We start from the raw sequence: 15,883 nt of genomic DNA on the forward strand, positions 1-15,883 counted from the left end.
AATTTCATCTTTTAATTTTATTATCTTTTTTTTTTTAATACAGCATCAATGTCTTATGAAATGCATTCTAAAAATTTGAAGGGCTTTTAAATTGGAGATTACATTAAAATCAGTTTAGGAATATCTATAGGGGCATATTCATTTAATGGCTAAGAATTAATGTACTTAGTTGAGCCTGCTTCTTTTGCTCCTCCCTTCAGTCTTTGCTGTCCTAAGCAATGATCCTAATTTCTGTCTCTTATTTCTTTTTAAGAAATGTGTTTTGGTTTTGCTCTGCTTCAGCCTTCAGAAATCTCTATTTTTTTTTACATGAAAGGTTCTGCATCTGAATCTTTCCTTCAAAAATGTTTTCCTCTACTGTGGATCAAAAGGTGGTAACTGCATCATCATATTGGAAGAAGATAATGAAAGTAATTATCTGTTAAATTAATACATAAGTGAAGTTTTGGAATTATGGTTTTGAAGACCTTACAAAATGGTTCCATATGGTTCCAAATGAAGACCATACAAAATGGTTCTCTCTACCTTGCTCTTTAGTGTTCTGGTTTTCTCCTCTTGTTTTTAAAGTTAAATATTTCCAAATATGCTGTGATTATTGGACAGCTAATCACATCACTTTCTCAAGAAATGTGTCCAGTCTTTTGAAACTTTTAATGTTTAGCTGTGTTCCATTACCTCATTAATTTTAAATTTGATATTAAACATGTTTTACAGGAAGAAGGGCTGAGCTGCAGCCTTAATGGGTTTTGTGCCTTTTTTCATACGCTTTGCTATTCCTGACTTGTTGCTTAACAAGCTAATATATATTTAGCTGTCTTAACATAACTTCTGATAGTTCCTGCTCTCCTAGTCAGTGTCTGCAATTCACATCTCTGTCCCCTTATCTCAGATAAAGTGATAAGCAGAACTGTATGCAGAAGAGACTTTTGTTCCAGCTCTAGGATGTGATACTTCCACATAAAGTGCATGTTTCGTTAACTTAATCATACCATGTATTTTTGTAGCAAATACATATCAGGAAAAGCATTTAATTGGTTTTGCAATAGCTTTGATGTATGGAACAAAGAGATAGCTCAAAGTAGATGTTTAAATAGCTGTTAATAATAATCATAGGGTAGCTCCTCTACATTAGAATATTGATATGGGGTAGGCACTGCTGTGCTTGTTCTGCAGAGTCCTGCAGGTGCATTGCCCTCTCTTCAGTGACCAAATAATATGTCAAAAAAATTGTTGGGCTCAGCTACCAATAGTATGATTGACACTCAGATAATGAATATTTACTATAGCACTGACTGAAAATCAGACACAAATGACCCTAATTATGCTGGACACTGAAATGAAGATTTAAGCTCTTAAGCACAGCATTTGTTGTCTGTTTGATCTAAACATTTGGAAAAAAAAAATTAAAAAGGTATGAATTAGCACTTGATGCTATTGTCTAGAAATTAAGGAAGAATTTTAAGTTACCAGCTGTGATGGCCCTGGAGCAGGACTGGCTTTCCTTATTGCCTCTGCTTAGCTCATTCTCAATTGATCCAATTGTAACTGAATTAAAAGACAGAATACCTACAAAAAAAAAAAAAAAAAAAAAAAAGCTCTTGATTGAAGAATGGCTTGTCGAGACTGAATCCAAGAAAGAGCTAAGCAGTACAAGTCAGCTAAGTGAGCTATATTAAAAGCAAAGTTAAGATGTCCCATTAATTAAGTCTTGGCATCTGTCTCTGATTTACTAGTGCTGCAGAGGGTCATTTTCCACATGATTGGCCAGGTAACATCTGTATTTAAACATCTCTGCTTTCTAGGTTGCTAGTAAATTTTGTGATCACCCTTTCCCTAATTCCCCTTTGCTGAGGAAGATCTTACTATTGTGAACTTTGCTTCTATTATTTGCTTCTTGTAACGTGAATTTATATATAAAAGTTGTGACAATCCAAACCAAACATAATGAAAAGGCTTCAGGTAGTAGTAGGAAGATGCCATTGCCTGCCTTCATTGGCTACTAATTCCAGTTTTAACATCTCATTTTAGCTATTTACTTAACAAATGGATCTCTGACCTAGATGTCTATACATTAGTGTACTCAGATGATAGAACCCTAGCATCAAGTACTTTTGCTTCAGGAAATTCCACTGAAGCTGTTACTGAGTGAGCACCTCTGGCTTAACCAGAGTTCTGACTGGCTTCAGGTGATATGGTGGGCAAAAAAAGGCAAAACAAAGTGATCCTTTTATCTAATGAACATCCTGTTTTGGTGTAGGGTTTGTTTGTTTAAAACCATTAAAGTAAAATGGCTAGAATTAATGCCATCTTTGATAAAGCTGCTGAGTCGGAATAGAGTGTGTTTATTTCTCTTTATTATACCAGACTCCTTGGTGATTTAAACATTGTCTAATCTTCCTTTGAAATTAGTCAGTGCCCTTTATTTCAGCCTTTACAAGCTAGACAAGCTTCCTCCTTGAACATAATCAGCTCAAATAGCCAGACACATTGGGCTGTAAATCTCCATAACTGGCTGTGCTTGGCACAAAACACAATTTCTAGCAAATGTAATATTTGGCTTTTGTGCCTCCCTAAAATGTCAGTGTGGCTTCTCATTTTTCTAAGTTTTTGTTTGTTTGTTTGTTTGTTGTTGTTGTTGTTGTTGTTGTTGTTGTTTTTTTAAAAAAAAAAAAAAAAAAAAAAAAAAAAAAAAAAAAAGGTTATCCAGGGCAGGTGGGAGTATCCCGTATGGGTATGATGCAGGTTTTTAGCCACATACTGTTGAACCATGAGGTTCTTTGAATCATGGTATTGTGAAACTAGGTGGTCAGATCATGAATGTTGTACATATACTATCAATGTGCATGCTGGAAGTCTCTGTTTTGGTGAAGTTGCAAAGATCTGAAATAGTTTTTGAGCCTCTGTTTGGTTTAGCTGAAGTGAAATAGGAAGAAACTGGTATGAACCAAAGACAAACTGGAGCGGAGAGTATGGGTGCTGCAAACATGTCACAGCTAGAGCTTGCTATAGTTTCTTTATTTGTAGTTATAGAGTACATAAACTAGCTCCATTTTAAACTAGTATTTTTATTCAATTTTTATTGGTTTATCATAAACTGAATTTTTTAATATTTAGGGTAAGAATCTTTGAGTTAGGTTTGGGTGACAGATATTTGTAAAGTATAAATGACACCTCTTATAAACATATGCCTGTATTCTCTTTCTGTATTATATGATTACATTTTACATTATTGTGAGGGTAGCATCCTTCCTTTATTTTTAAAGCCTGCTTTTAGTTTTTAGAGAACAGTGATATCTCAGTGAAGCAAGTAAGCCTTTTAATTTCAGTCTTATTTCCCTTCTTGTACTGGTGCCGAAATAATGAGGACTGTAATTAATTTTCAACAGGTCAACCCTACCTTTGATGTGACTGATACACAAACTCCTGACCCACCTGTTGTAGAGATTACTTCTTCTCCATCCTTTGGTACTCTGGTAAGTTGCCTTTTGAGAAAGGAGTGGGAAGAACGCTTAGCTAGTTTGGCTTAAACTAAACATGTTAATGGCATTTCTTTTTTTTTGTCTGCATGAATAAAATAAATTTTAAAAAGTTGTCAATTGTTCAGAACTTAGTATTCTAAATTCTCAATTTAAACTTTCTTTCACAGTTCCCAAAGCTAGCCAGAAGATGGTGTAATAGTGAAGCTTTCACATTATACTATTGATTTTACTCATGTACTAAGCAGAAATCCTAATTATAAACCCATATTAACTATATCTAGGTATTACCATTAAAATGCATTGCTTTTTCCTTAAACACTTTCTGTAACTGTCCTTAGCTGCAAATAATGGGAAATCCAAAGCGTAGTTGCCTCACTGATAAAATTCCAGAACTGATATATATATACATATATATATGTAAATATAAATATATATATATTTGCCTTTTAAGGCATCTATTCTCCAGGGGAAGAAGAAGAAGAAAAAAAAAAAAGTAACACATTTACACATTTTAGGAAAGAATCATAAGATTAGTTCTTTCTAGTCTTAGCATAGGATTAGTTCCTTCTAGTTTTAGCTTTTTTATATGACATTGGTATGGCATGTGGGAGGAAAGGAAGGCAATGTTTTAACTAATTTCGTAGGAGGAAAAATATGCTCTCCTAGTATGAAGTCCTAAAAGACGTACTGTTCTAGAATTAGGTTAAACTGGGAATTTCTCTTTTAGCTCGAAATCCCTTCATGTGAAGGCATGATTTGTATCTTGAACAACTATATTACCATAACAAGAATTTGTGTGGCTGAAGGGTTAATACATATTGATGGGCAGCAGGTGTGGTTTCTGCTGTTCTGTTTTGTCATGAATGCTTTACAAAAGGGCATGTCGTGAGGGTAGTTTATAAAAATGCTTTGAGATTTGATGCTTTTGAGATTTTCATGATTTTAAAATCATGAAAATCTTTCACATCTCAAAGAAACATGTTCTTCAAAAACAAATAAGCATAAAGTAATTTTATTTGAGAGATGATAGTTTCATATATTTTAAAGTTCAGGAGTAGTGTTATGTTTTAATAATATGGGTATATCATAATATGGATAATTTCTGTCAAAAGTAATTTGCAGACTTAAAGATGTCTCTTTAGAAGGCTCGATGGTGAAAATTCTAGTGGTTATAATTTATTGACTGTCACTTTAAAATATGCTATGTTCATTACTTCTTGGTCTTAATGCTGATCATAGAATCCAAATGTATGGTTACATTAATTCTTTGTTACATATCTATACATCCTCCAATCATCTAATCTTTTTCCTTAGTTCTTTTAATAGGAAAGTATTTTTTTTAATTTTATGCCAAGAACTAATTCTAGGAACCAGTTGACCTCTTACTGACAGCATTTTCTTGATTTAAGTCTAGATGGCTTTACAGTCATCTTTACTGCAAAAATGTTGCTTCAAAATTGATGCCTTTTGACTGTGTCAGTAATCACTACATTTTTTTTCCATTATCTTGATCTCCTATTCAGCATTGGCTCTCACTTTTCTGCATCTCAACACTCAATCTGCATCTTTTTTCCATCTGTCGCCATTTCTGTGTCCTTGCAACTCAGACTACAGGTGTAAGGACAACTGCTCTGTCCAATACACCATCATTGACACAACTCCAGAAACTATTTCCATATTTTCTCTTCAATTAGCTTCCCTCCCCAACACAGTAAGTAACACTCCCCAGCTTTGGCAGCCTTATCTGTACCTCCCTGCTTTACTCATTCTCTCATTTCTAATGTCATTGTGTCCAGTGTGTGCCTTACCAGCTTCTGTTCTTTGTGGAATGATTGCCTGTTTAATTGGGTCAGCCATTCAGTCTCATCATGTCTTGTTTCCAAAGGATTCTACATCTCTGTGACTTGGACCTTTTCATCTGAAGCTGGCTCAATTGCCCTAATATGCAGAGGTCCTTTCTAAGAAGCTTCATGTTTTATTCCTAAAAATCAAAGGGGGAAGGGCAGATGCTGGGTTTCTTATTGTTCCACCTTCACTGCCAGCTGTCCCCTTGATGCTGTTTGTCCTCACTTGAATGGTACTGTGTTTGTATATTATTTGATATGATATGATATTTGATATATCTGCTATCTGTATTAGCAGATAGCATCAGCCTCTAGTGTAGCTCATCCTCTTCCCTCATGTCTTACACCTGCAACATCATTCTAAACGCCCAGGTTGCTCTTCTCCTACCAGTTATCAAAGATAATACAACTGTATATTTTTCCTGTAAGCTTTTCAAGACTCATCTTGAGTCTACTTGTGGTTTTTCAGTGCTATCTTTACTGGAAGAACTCTCTTCCAGAGTCTTGCCCTTCAGATAGCAAAAAATCTTTGATTAGGTTGTCAGATTCTTTTTTAAAAAAGACCCATGTATACCTACATTATTCTTTTTCAAGTGTTTTTATTTAACTTAAGTAATTCTTCTGCCCTTCTGATATGTTTAGAGAGAAAAATACACTTTGCACTTAGGTATCCTTAAGGATTCTTGTTCAATGTTGTTACCATCAAGCATGTAACATGGCAGGGGCCTAAGGAGAACTTACAAGACACTTTGGCAAGTTGCTGGACTGCTGGCAGTAGCTAATCAACAGATGTACTTAACTTTTTTTTTTTTTACAGAAGACAAGATATACAGCCTCTGTTGGATTGCTGTCTGAAGTATTTATAGACAGGCTTCTCTGGGACAAATGAAAAGCTTGTGTAGGATCTGTGATGAATTTCCTAAAACTCCCTGAAAGATCTTCAGGGAGAGTGGAAGTCTGTACCAAACCTTGTAAGGTTTTGTTGAATGATTAACAGAAGAACTAACAGTAAGTGGGCAAACTTCCATACATATCAAGCTACTTCAGGAAATAGGAGAAAGACCACTTTATCTGATTTTTCTCTTGTGTTTTCCCTTTTGACAATCTCTTCTTCACTCTATTGGAACTTTGTCCCTTCATACCGGTCACAGGAAACGTGCTATTACTGCCCATTAAGATGACTTGCAACAGAGCAAAGGATTATTCCTTTTTCTCCCTTCTGTATAGATTTATAAATAAAATTCATGGAGCAGTACAGATTACTCCAGACATTTCTTCTGATTTCATCTCTCCTCCCTCTTAAAGCAGGGCCAAGCTGGATCCCAAGGGCCTCATCCCATTCATTTCTGAACATGTATAAATATGGAGATTATGCCACCCATCTAGGCAGCTTGCTCTGGTGTTTGAATGGTGTTTCATAATGTGTAGTTAGAATTTCCCATGTCCCAATTTGTCGCCTCTAATTCTATCACAGTAGTTCTCTAATAAGTGTCTGGCTCAGACTTCTCCATTATCTGCCTGTTAGATATTTGTGATGGCAGTAAAATCTCCCATCCTACCTTCCATGAGGCTGAACAAACCTTGTTTTCAGCCTCTCCTTGCATATCATGTGTTTCAGCACCCACACCATCTTGCTCACCCTCATCTAGACTTGTTCCAAGATGTCATTGTCTGTCTTGTACTGAGAAGCCCCAAACTGGACACAACTCCAGATAGTTAAGGTGCAGCTAAGTACTATTGTCATTTATTCTTTACAGCAATCTGCACAGACAAAACTTTAAAAACAAATATTTTAAAATTTAGTACTCTTTATTGTTGTGAATTTAAAATATATTTTCTTTATTTATACTTTGAGGTTTATCTGTATGAGGAAATACTTTTATGTTTTTCTGTCACTCTTCCTCTTCTTTTCAAGGAATATTTAATGTCCTCAGACATTTAATTTGTTTTATCAAAGCCAACAATTTGAAATAATTTCATTACTTGAAAATGCCTACTCGTGTTTTTGTTTTCCAAATGTACTTTCATTTTCTTGCACTGAAAACTAAGCCAAAATATGCAAAAATAATTTTATTGTAGGGGTTTTGCTGGAAAACAAACAAATAATTAAACTCTAAATACTGTATCTTTTCAGCATTTGTTTTAACTTGTAAGCTGTAAAGCCAGTTCTTCTTCAACACTGAAAAACCTGTTTTTGTCTAAGATCCAAACTGATGCAACTTCCTTTGTGGACTTAGTGAAGGGAACATGATCATTGTATCAGTGGAAAAACTTAAGTGTAATCATCAGTACAGAGCTGCTTTCTTTTGAACTAGAATTTCTTAATGTCTTTGTAATTATGTCAGTATATTGATATTTTCAGGAAAATAGTTTTGAATTTGATTATTCAGGTCTCCCATGTGTTACTGAAATTAGTATAAAAACAAGTTATCTGTGCTTAACTAACTGGTATTTTCATAATGCCCTGACTTTTCCAATGGTAGGAGTCTTCATCTGTTGCGGTTGTTAGAAGTGAGGTCTGTGCTAGCCTTTTAAACTGTGAAAATGTTCACTGAATGGGGGTCAAGATTTTGGGGCAGCTGTGTGGGTGAGTTCTTTTTCATTCTTATCTCACTGAAGACCCTGAAAACATTGCTTTGGAACTATTTTCTCCTGTTTCGTCCTCTGATCTTAGTTGTAGTTTTGAGAGAGGGAGAGAGGTTGGCAAAAAAAAAAAAAAGAAAGTCTGTAAGCCAATACATCGATAACCTCCAGTCCCTGATAAGCTGTTGGGAACAAGGGAAAGTTGATGATGTCTCAGTAGTTTTTACTGACAGCAGCAGGAAATCACTGTAGAGGCTCTCTAATGTTCCGTCCCTTGACCTTGCTCATGTAAACAGGATTTGGAGGAAGCAAAGCAATGTACTGTAATCTGGAAGTCAGAAAGTCTGCACTGGCTGTGAGATGTTTGCTGTTCTTTCTCTTCCAGTGCTACTTAACACAAAGTAAGACATACTTATTACTCTTTTTCAGTATGGTTTCTACAAAGTTAAGAGTATGGGTTCATTATTGGAAGAGGAAAGATAACGACTGTTTACGGTAACAGGACATACTGTGTTTTAAAATAGAAAGTGACCTAATGAATTCCTTCTCCCCCAAAACCTGTAAAATATTTTAAAGAAAATAAGATCATGTGAATTTTTTATTCCTTCAGGTAAGACATTGTTAATCAATCTGTATTGCATTTGTGTTAAGTCTCTTAATGCAAATGCTAGAAGCATCTGTATTCTCATTTACGCTATGCACGTAGCTTCCTCAGTATGTATTTCAGGGCGTACGTATTTTTGACACAATTTTACTGCCTTTATTTTTAGTACAACCAGAAAATAAACAACCCCATGTAAGTAGTAAAGTGTGGCAGTGATTAAAAATTCAAAACTTGCATTTAGTTCTTCCATCTCTGTGTACATTAAAACTTACACAATTATTCTTCTCATGGGAACTTATTTTGAAAAGATCGTCTGGGAATATTGTCTCCTCCTTAACCCAACTCTAGAATTCTGTAGAAGAGTGTGACAAAAGAATTTTATCTTAAAAGCTAAAAACTGCATATTTTACTTACCATGCAACTTCAAATATATTATGATCTGCATTCTTTCCTGGCTTCAGCTTTACTTGGAAATAAACACCAACCCTCTTCACTGAGGTTAAGGGAAGGGGAAAAGGAAGAAAGGAAAAAAAAATAAGAACTTTACAGCTATATCACCTCCTCTGGGCCCCGAGTCCAATGTGGAAAGGAACATCCAGTGGAGCAGAATTTTTGTGGCACTTCTCTGTGCCCAGCAGTTGTTAAAGTTTGTCTGAAAGCACAACAGTTTTCCACAGTTCATGGATCTTGTGTTTTCTTGGGACCTTCAACATTCAGCTTTTCACTTAAACTCAGATTATTGCATGACATTTCTATGCTTGTCTCCACCAAAGGAGTTGTGTCACTATCCTTTTAATAAGATGACTGGAATCCTTGTCCTGTAAGAAAAGACAAAAGAAAAGCCCTGCTTGTGTTCCTTGCCCAAAACTCTAGACTAAATCAGAGTGTAGCACTGAGGAGTGATACCATCCGTAGAAGGGCTTTGATCAAAATTGACGCTTACTGATCTCTCCCATCAGTCTTTCTCCCATCCACTTTACCTTTGTCTGTTCCAGACAGAACCTTAGCACCGCTGCAAAGTGCAAAATTAACATTCACACCACATATAGAAAACTAATCTCAAAATAACAAAGGCTTCTCCCTAAGTATAGATTTATCTTTTTTAAAAATATATTTTTATATTTTTTATATTTTTATATTTCTGTTGTTGTGATTGCCAGCAAATGTGGTTTGAACAAACTGGAAACTCCATGATCCAGACTCCAAATCACAAACACAGAGTAATGAAATCATGGGATAATGTGAAAATACACTGCTTCTGCAAAGTTGTGAACTAAAACTGCAGCTTTTTGTAGATGAGCATACTAAAAACTTTCAAAATCTTTGACTCTCTGATGTCTTAGGAAAGCATAAACTAGAAGAACGAATGTTGTAAATAGAGGGACTCAGAGGTGTTCATTGTGACAGAATGAAAAGTAAGAATTTGTAAACTCTGCTCTTGTGTCTCTGAAAATGTTTCTCTCTGTCCAGTGTTGCTCTTGGAGAAGCAATAGTTAGTGTCCTCAGGGCTTAGAGCAGACAGACCTTTCTTTGCTTTGTGTGCTCTACAGGTACAGTGCTTGGGGCTGGGAGCAGAAGGTAAGGTGCCTTCTCCCCCACCCCAGCTCTGCAGCTAAGCATGTTCAGCTGCTCTCAGGAAAGGAGTCTCACAGCTCTCCGAGAGGGAGGTTGTTCCCCTAATCCACAAGGAAGCCATGAGGCAGTAGTAACAGCCTTGTCTGTTGCCCAGCTAGGGGTCTTTCAAAGAAAGCAGGGTATATACAAACAAAACAGCTAATCTTCTGTCCTAAGTGCCAAAAGGATGAAACATTTGACATATTGAACAGTGAAACTCTAAACTTTTAAATATCTTTATACAGGTGCAGGCACGTTTAAAAAGATTGGTGTACTTAATCTTAAAAGAGTTATGCTTTGATAATACAAGCATCAAGTAACAAAGATAAGTAAAGGTGAACTCAATATTTGTAATAAAAGAAGAATATGATCCAAATGACCCTTGCATTTTGCAGTGATGATATTCTACCACAGCATGTAACTGCAGGTTTACAAGGAAAAAAACAGGAAATGTGTTGTGCTGCTATTTAATTAGGTAATAATAAATATCTTGATGTTCACTAATAGGCTTCATTATATACTTTGAGGGAACTGGAGCTTGAGAAAGAGTGTCAAGTTTTCACTGGAGATGGAATTCTGAATTTGGGCACTAGAGAGTGCAAGAATATAATATTTCTTATACTATTTTTAACCTGCTTTCCTGAAGAAATGAAGCTTATGAGTTTATATTGTTTATGTCTGTCTCTTTCCCGTCTCCCTTATATATATTTATATATATATATATATATATATTAATCTAATAGTTTTTTACTGCGTTTGGAAGCTGGCAGAATAAAGAAACTAAGAACTAGTGCTTCCACTAAAGAAAAAATGGGTGGGATGAGACACTGAACTCACTGATACTGGACTAGGCATGGACTAGCTATAGATGACCTGTTCAGTAAGTGTCCAAGTAAATGTGGAGGGAGATAGTTACAGCAGGACAGCAAGTTCAGGAGAGGGACCTAACAGGAGCCCCTCCTCACCACTCCAATATAAAAGACTAAGCTTCAATATTTAGTTTCCTCACAAAGCAGTCTATGTACTTATGTTGCCATTGCCCAATAGCGACATTCTTAATGGATGCTGTTGCTGAACTTTTGGTACTGTTTCATAAGGTAATTGGCTTACTATAAATTACTTGAGAATGATTTAAGGACTTTTACTTTGTATAAGGTCTTAGTCATGGCAACAGTGCAATGCCTCAGGAATGCTTTCAGGTTGACCCATGTCTTTATATTGTTCCTCTAGCAAATCAGCACTTTTCTGGGAACTAGAGGCTCAGAAGTTCCAGGTATTATTACTATTTCAACTTCCTGAGATACTGTACTCTTGTGTTCTGACCTTGTCTGCCAAAGTCATGTTTTCTCCCCCTCCAGCTGGGAATCCAAGCTGCATTCACAGTTCTCACAGCTGATTCAGAGGCATGTAGAAAATGCCCGACAGCTATCAACCCACACATCCAATAACAACTGGTTCCTTCCTCTTCCTGGGGAAGAGTAACATCCTCTGAGAAGAACTATCCCCGGAGGAATGCACAAACAGCAGCAAGCCTTTCACACAGGAAATTACTACTATAGCACTTGCAGAAAAGTGTCTCTGTCACTTGGCTTGTCAGTCCATAATGAGCTTCCTGCTGACCTAGATGATGATTTACTACTGATCTAAATGCCATTTGTGAATCATTTAGCTTAATGGAAGTTAATGAAGTTAGCATTCAGTAGTTCTGTTACTCTAAACACCTGTTTTTTTCTTTTTCTTTTTTTTTTTTCAGTAGTACAAGTTAAGTTCACAGCACTTCAATAATTCTGAGATCCCACACTACGTGGGGCAGAGAAACATGGGAATGTTGGTATCAGTTCATAGTGTGTGACTTTTTGAAAAGGTTACAAGGTTTTACTTTTGTTTATCTTAAGCTGGATAATAAAGCTGTGCTGCAGATCAAGCATGCTAGAAAACAAGATGCTAAGCTGTTGGCTTGCCCTTTGTTTTTAAATATTATTGGAGTCTAAGTCTAGTGCAGCATGCTTGCAGATGTGTGGTGCAACCTTGAGTATAAAGTGAAATATATTCAGCCAATGTATTATTCAAAAAATGATTAATGCAAGTTTGTTACAAAATAAAACACTAATACTATTTAAATATCTTCTTATATTTCTAAATGACAATGCTTGAACAAGTGCTAGCAAATTCTGCTTATCACTGAGATTACAGTGATATCTAAACCCAGAGGGTGCTTCTGCCTAAAGTCGTTTGCGCATTTTCCAAATATATCAGTTGTTCTAATACAACATATCTGTCCTTGAAGACCTTGCTGCATTGATAGCTAGTTTGCAGTAAGAGATGTGTTATTTGCTGCATGTGAGATAATGGAATGACTGATTTGAATTTTAAAATGACATAGGTTACTTAAAATAGGACTTAAAAATTGAGACTTTTCAAACAAAATTCAGCAACAAGAGCAAAAATGTTTCTCCATACTAGCCTCATCATTTAGATATTTGATGCAGAAAAACTCTGAAAGCCTTCTGGGTCCTACCGTCCACTAAAATAGTTTTGAGGTCAGAAAGTAGGCAGAACAATGCCAAAGGATGATTTCACAGTCACTTTAACTTAGCAACTGTTTTTGTCTGGTTAATTGCATCCAAGTCAATTCCCTGATCTGCTCAGCTATCTAAGCACTAATACCAGCACAAAGGAAATAGTGGAAAAATTATTTGGAGATCAAGTAGGAGGTTAGTGCTGGCTGTATCTCAGTTTAGGTTAACCAATGTCCATTGAGGCCACATATCTAATATCTAGAAGGGTCACCTGCAGTGATTGTGTTGTAACAGGGATCTGTTACGTGCATGGCACATCCCAACATGGTCTTTCTTGCAAGACAATCTGTGGAAAAACATGAGTAAAGAAGGTGGTAGTAATGTCTTCCTGTTGTTCAGACTTGGTGACTTGGATCGAGTTCTCTTTTTCAGGGTGAGGGGATTCTGCTTGCTTTCTTCCATCTGCAGGGCTGTAACCTAAACAGCAGGTAATGGAGACAAAAGCTGAATGGAGCCTGCTCCGTTCTTCATGCTTGAATTTGAAGCACTGTAAAGTAAAAGTTGAAAGTGTACAGCATCAGAGGAGAGATGTCTGTTGTCAGTGATTAAGGTTTTCTGAAAACAAACAAACAAACAAAAAAAACCCTCTGGATTCCATTGCTCTTTATGCATTTTGCAATAAATAGTATTTAACAACAACAACAACAAAAGGTATGTAGGAGTTGTGTGACCAATAGCAATGCCATGTATCTCCTCATACTATGTGACTCTGGTTGAATCAGCTCCGTTCGGTGCTTGGGAGAAGAGGGGTGCTGTTGTCTCCCTTTGTGCTGTGTAGAAATTGTACTTCCCAAACTCCAGGACGCCCCTTCCTCACTACAGTTCAGGTACCTGAAGCACAGGCGTTGCCATGAAACTCTGATTTAATATTATAGCACTTTTATTACAACATAGGAAAACCCCTTTCTTGCCTTAAATGTTTAAGTGAATTAATTACTTTATCCTGTTCTTAGATGAACAGTGTTAATACTTATAAACTTATACTTGTAACTTATAAACTGTAAACAGTGTTCCTCACAGAAAATATTACTCTTCCAAGCCATGATTGCCATTGATATATAATTCAGTCAGTTATATATTAAGACACTGTTTTCCAAAACTCTGCTTTGTAGAGCATATTGTTCAATAACACCTCCATCTCTGAGATCTTACCTTTGAACATGATGTTGCATTTGGACAGCTGAGTGAAGTCAGACTACCAAGCAGCTTTGACTATTTTAGTTTTCAGAATGTCTTTCTTGCAACTTATGTAAACTTTATCTTTCAGATCACTGGCACATTTTACATAGGACTGAGGCAAGAACAGATTTCAGTGGAATCGTTAAAAACATCATAGTTCCATAGTAACTTCCTAATTTTACTGGTTTTGAAGAAACACTAGCTAGATAATTTATTTCATACTCCATTTTGACCTAAAATGAGTTAATTAAAATTGTAGCATGCATATTATGGAAAAGTATATATATTTACTTTTATCTGGAACAGTTTGACTAAATACTTCATTTGCAAGAGTTTGGCTTATTGATTCACTTTAGCATGTTGATTCACTTTATGTTGTGCCGTAAATACTTGCCAGTTATGTTGTAAATCATTTTTTCAGTGTTTCCCTGACATTATTCTCAAGCCTACTGTGACCTATGACCACATAGTCACCCTGTTTATCCTTTCTAAGTATTGATGGAATGTTAGCCTTCCTCTGGTATTGTTCCATTATTACAGGATATAAACAAAAAATGTAATAACACCATTATTTACTTGTTAAATTAGTTTAGACCCAGTGAGTATACACTACGTAACCCAAGATTTAAAAATATTTGCATACCATGTAAACTATTTAATAGTCTTTTTTTACTTATGGTTGGGTTAGAAAGTGTTTTGCCAGAAATGCAACTACTTCATTCATTGTCTTCCTAAACAGAAGATACAGGTACTTTACTAACCACTTTTTTTTTTTTTTTTTTTTTTTCCCGTTAACATTTCTGGCTACTAAGAATACTAGGATTTCTAGTTTTGCTAGGATTTCTTTTGTTCCTGATATTTGTGAAGTACAAATAATCCTTGTATGACAGAAATAATGTAGGCCAGCTTCCTACAAATCTATGTTTCAAATATTTTGTTTTAACCCTTTCCCTTGTTTTGAGGTAATTGTAAGTTCTATTTCTCTTGTACGCATTCTGTAGTCTCTAATAACATGTAAACTTGTGCCAGAGCCTCTGTCCCAGTGGGAGTACTTAATGATTTCTGTCCTTTAGCTGGCAATCTATTCTCAGGAAGCTTACCAGAAATCAGCTCTCTAAAATATCTCTGTCAGATTCCTCTGTCAGACCCTCTTAAATCTGCAAGAAGTTCAAAACTTACAAATGGGGTGTGGAGACAGGCAGACAGAAATGATAGTGTAAGCATTGTTTCCTTAGGAAAGTGGACAAAAATGTCCTTTTTATTGCTCCTAATTCTAATGGCTATAGAATTTTTACTGATGCTTTCAATTATCCCAATCTGCTACAGTTTGTCATTTATAGTTTATGTTCATTTATATTATTCTACCACTATAAGATGTAAAAAGCAACAGTACATTTTATCTGTGAAGGCTCTAACTCCGGAAGAGGAATTTGGCATTTAGGATTGGAATGCCAGCTGCCGATCTGGGATTATAGTGCCAACTGCTTTCATTTTTATTTTCATTTTATCATCTTCTCAAGTATAGAGTATGGTACACAGCAGGGTTATGTCTTCTTCCATATCCCACTGAGTGTGGCATCTCCACGTGCTGACTAGACCACTACCTGTCACAAATGATAGTATATAGTTGATTCCACGTTGTTTAGCTATCCCATGCAGCTGAAAGTTGAGAGTATCCTCTTTGTAAATATTATTCACTTAACTTGATTGTTCAGTAGAGATTTGTGTTAATATCGTCCACTATTATTAGAAATTATTTCCTTAAGATGCAGGGAGATAGATGACAGGGAGCACCAATGACACCATGTGTTTTCATTGAAGTACAGGAAACGGTATATCTCCTCTATCTTGCATGAACACAGAGTTTCATAAATTCTTGCATCTTTTAGGCTGCTACTGGTGATAATAAAATATCAAAGTGATCTTCCTTTCATAACCGTTAAACTTTTATAGTATTACTACATTTTTTCCCTAAAAAATAAAGTATAGTGGCTGTAACAT

The 15,883-nt window shown here is 35.8% G+C and overlaps 1 protein-coding gene across 1 annotated transcript in view; it reads left to right on the forward strand.

Moving 5' to 3' along the window:
• The window catches only part of POC1B (POC1 centriolar protein B), a 51,075-nt gene that overhangs the window by 19,405 nt on the left and 15,787 nt on the right, over positions 1 to 15,883 (forward strand). The window contains exon 10 of the mRNA XM_035337624.1: positions 3,387 to 3,473. Coding sequence (XP_035193515.1) covers positions 3,387 to 3,473 — 87 coding nt within the window. The remainder of the gene's footprint in view (positions 1 to 3,386; positions 3,474 to 15,883) is intronic.

This window comes from Oxyura jamaicensis, chromosome 1 (genome assembly GCF_011077185.1).
Source record: "Oxyura jamaicensis isolate SHBP4307 breed ruddy duck chromosome 1, BPBGC_Ojam_1.0, whole genome shotgun sequence".
Lineage (NCBI taxonomy): Eukaryota > Metazoa > Chordata > Aves > Anseriformes > Anatidae > Oxyura > Oxyura jamaicensis.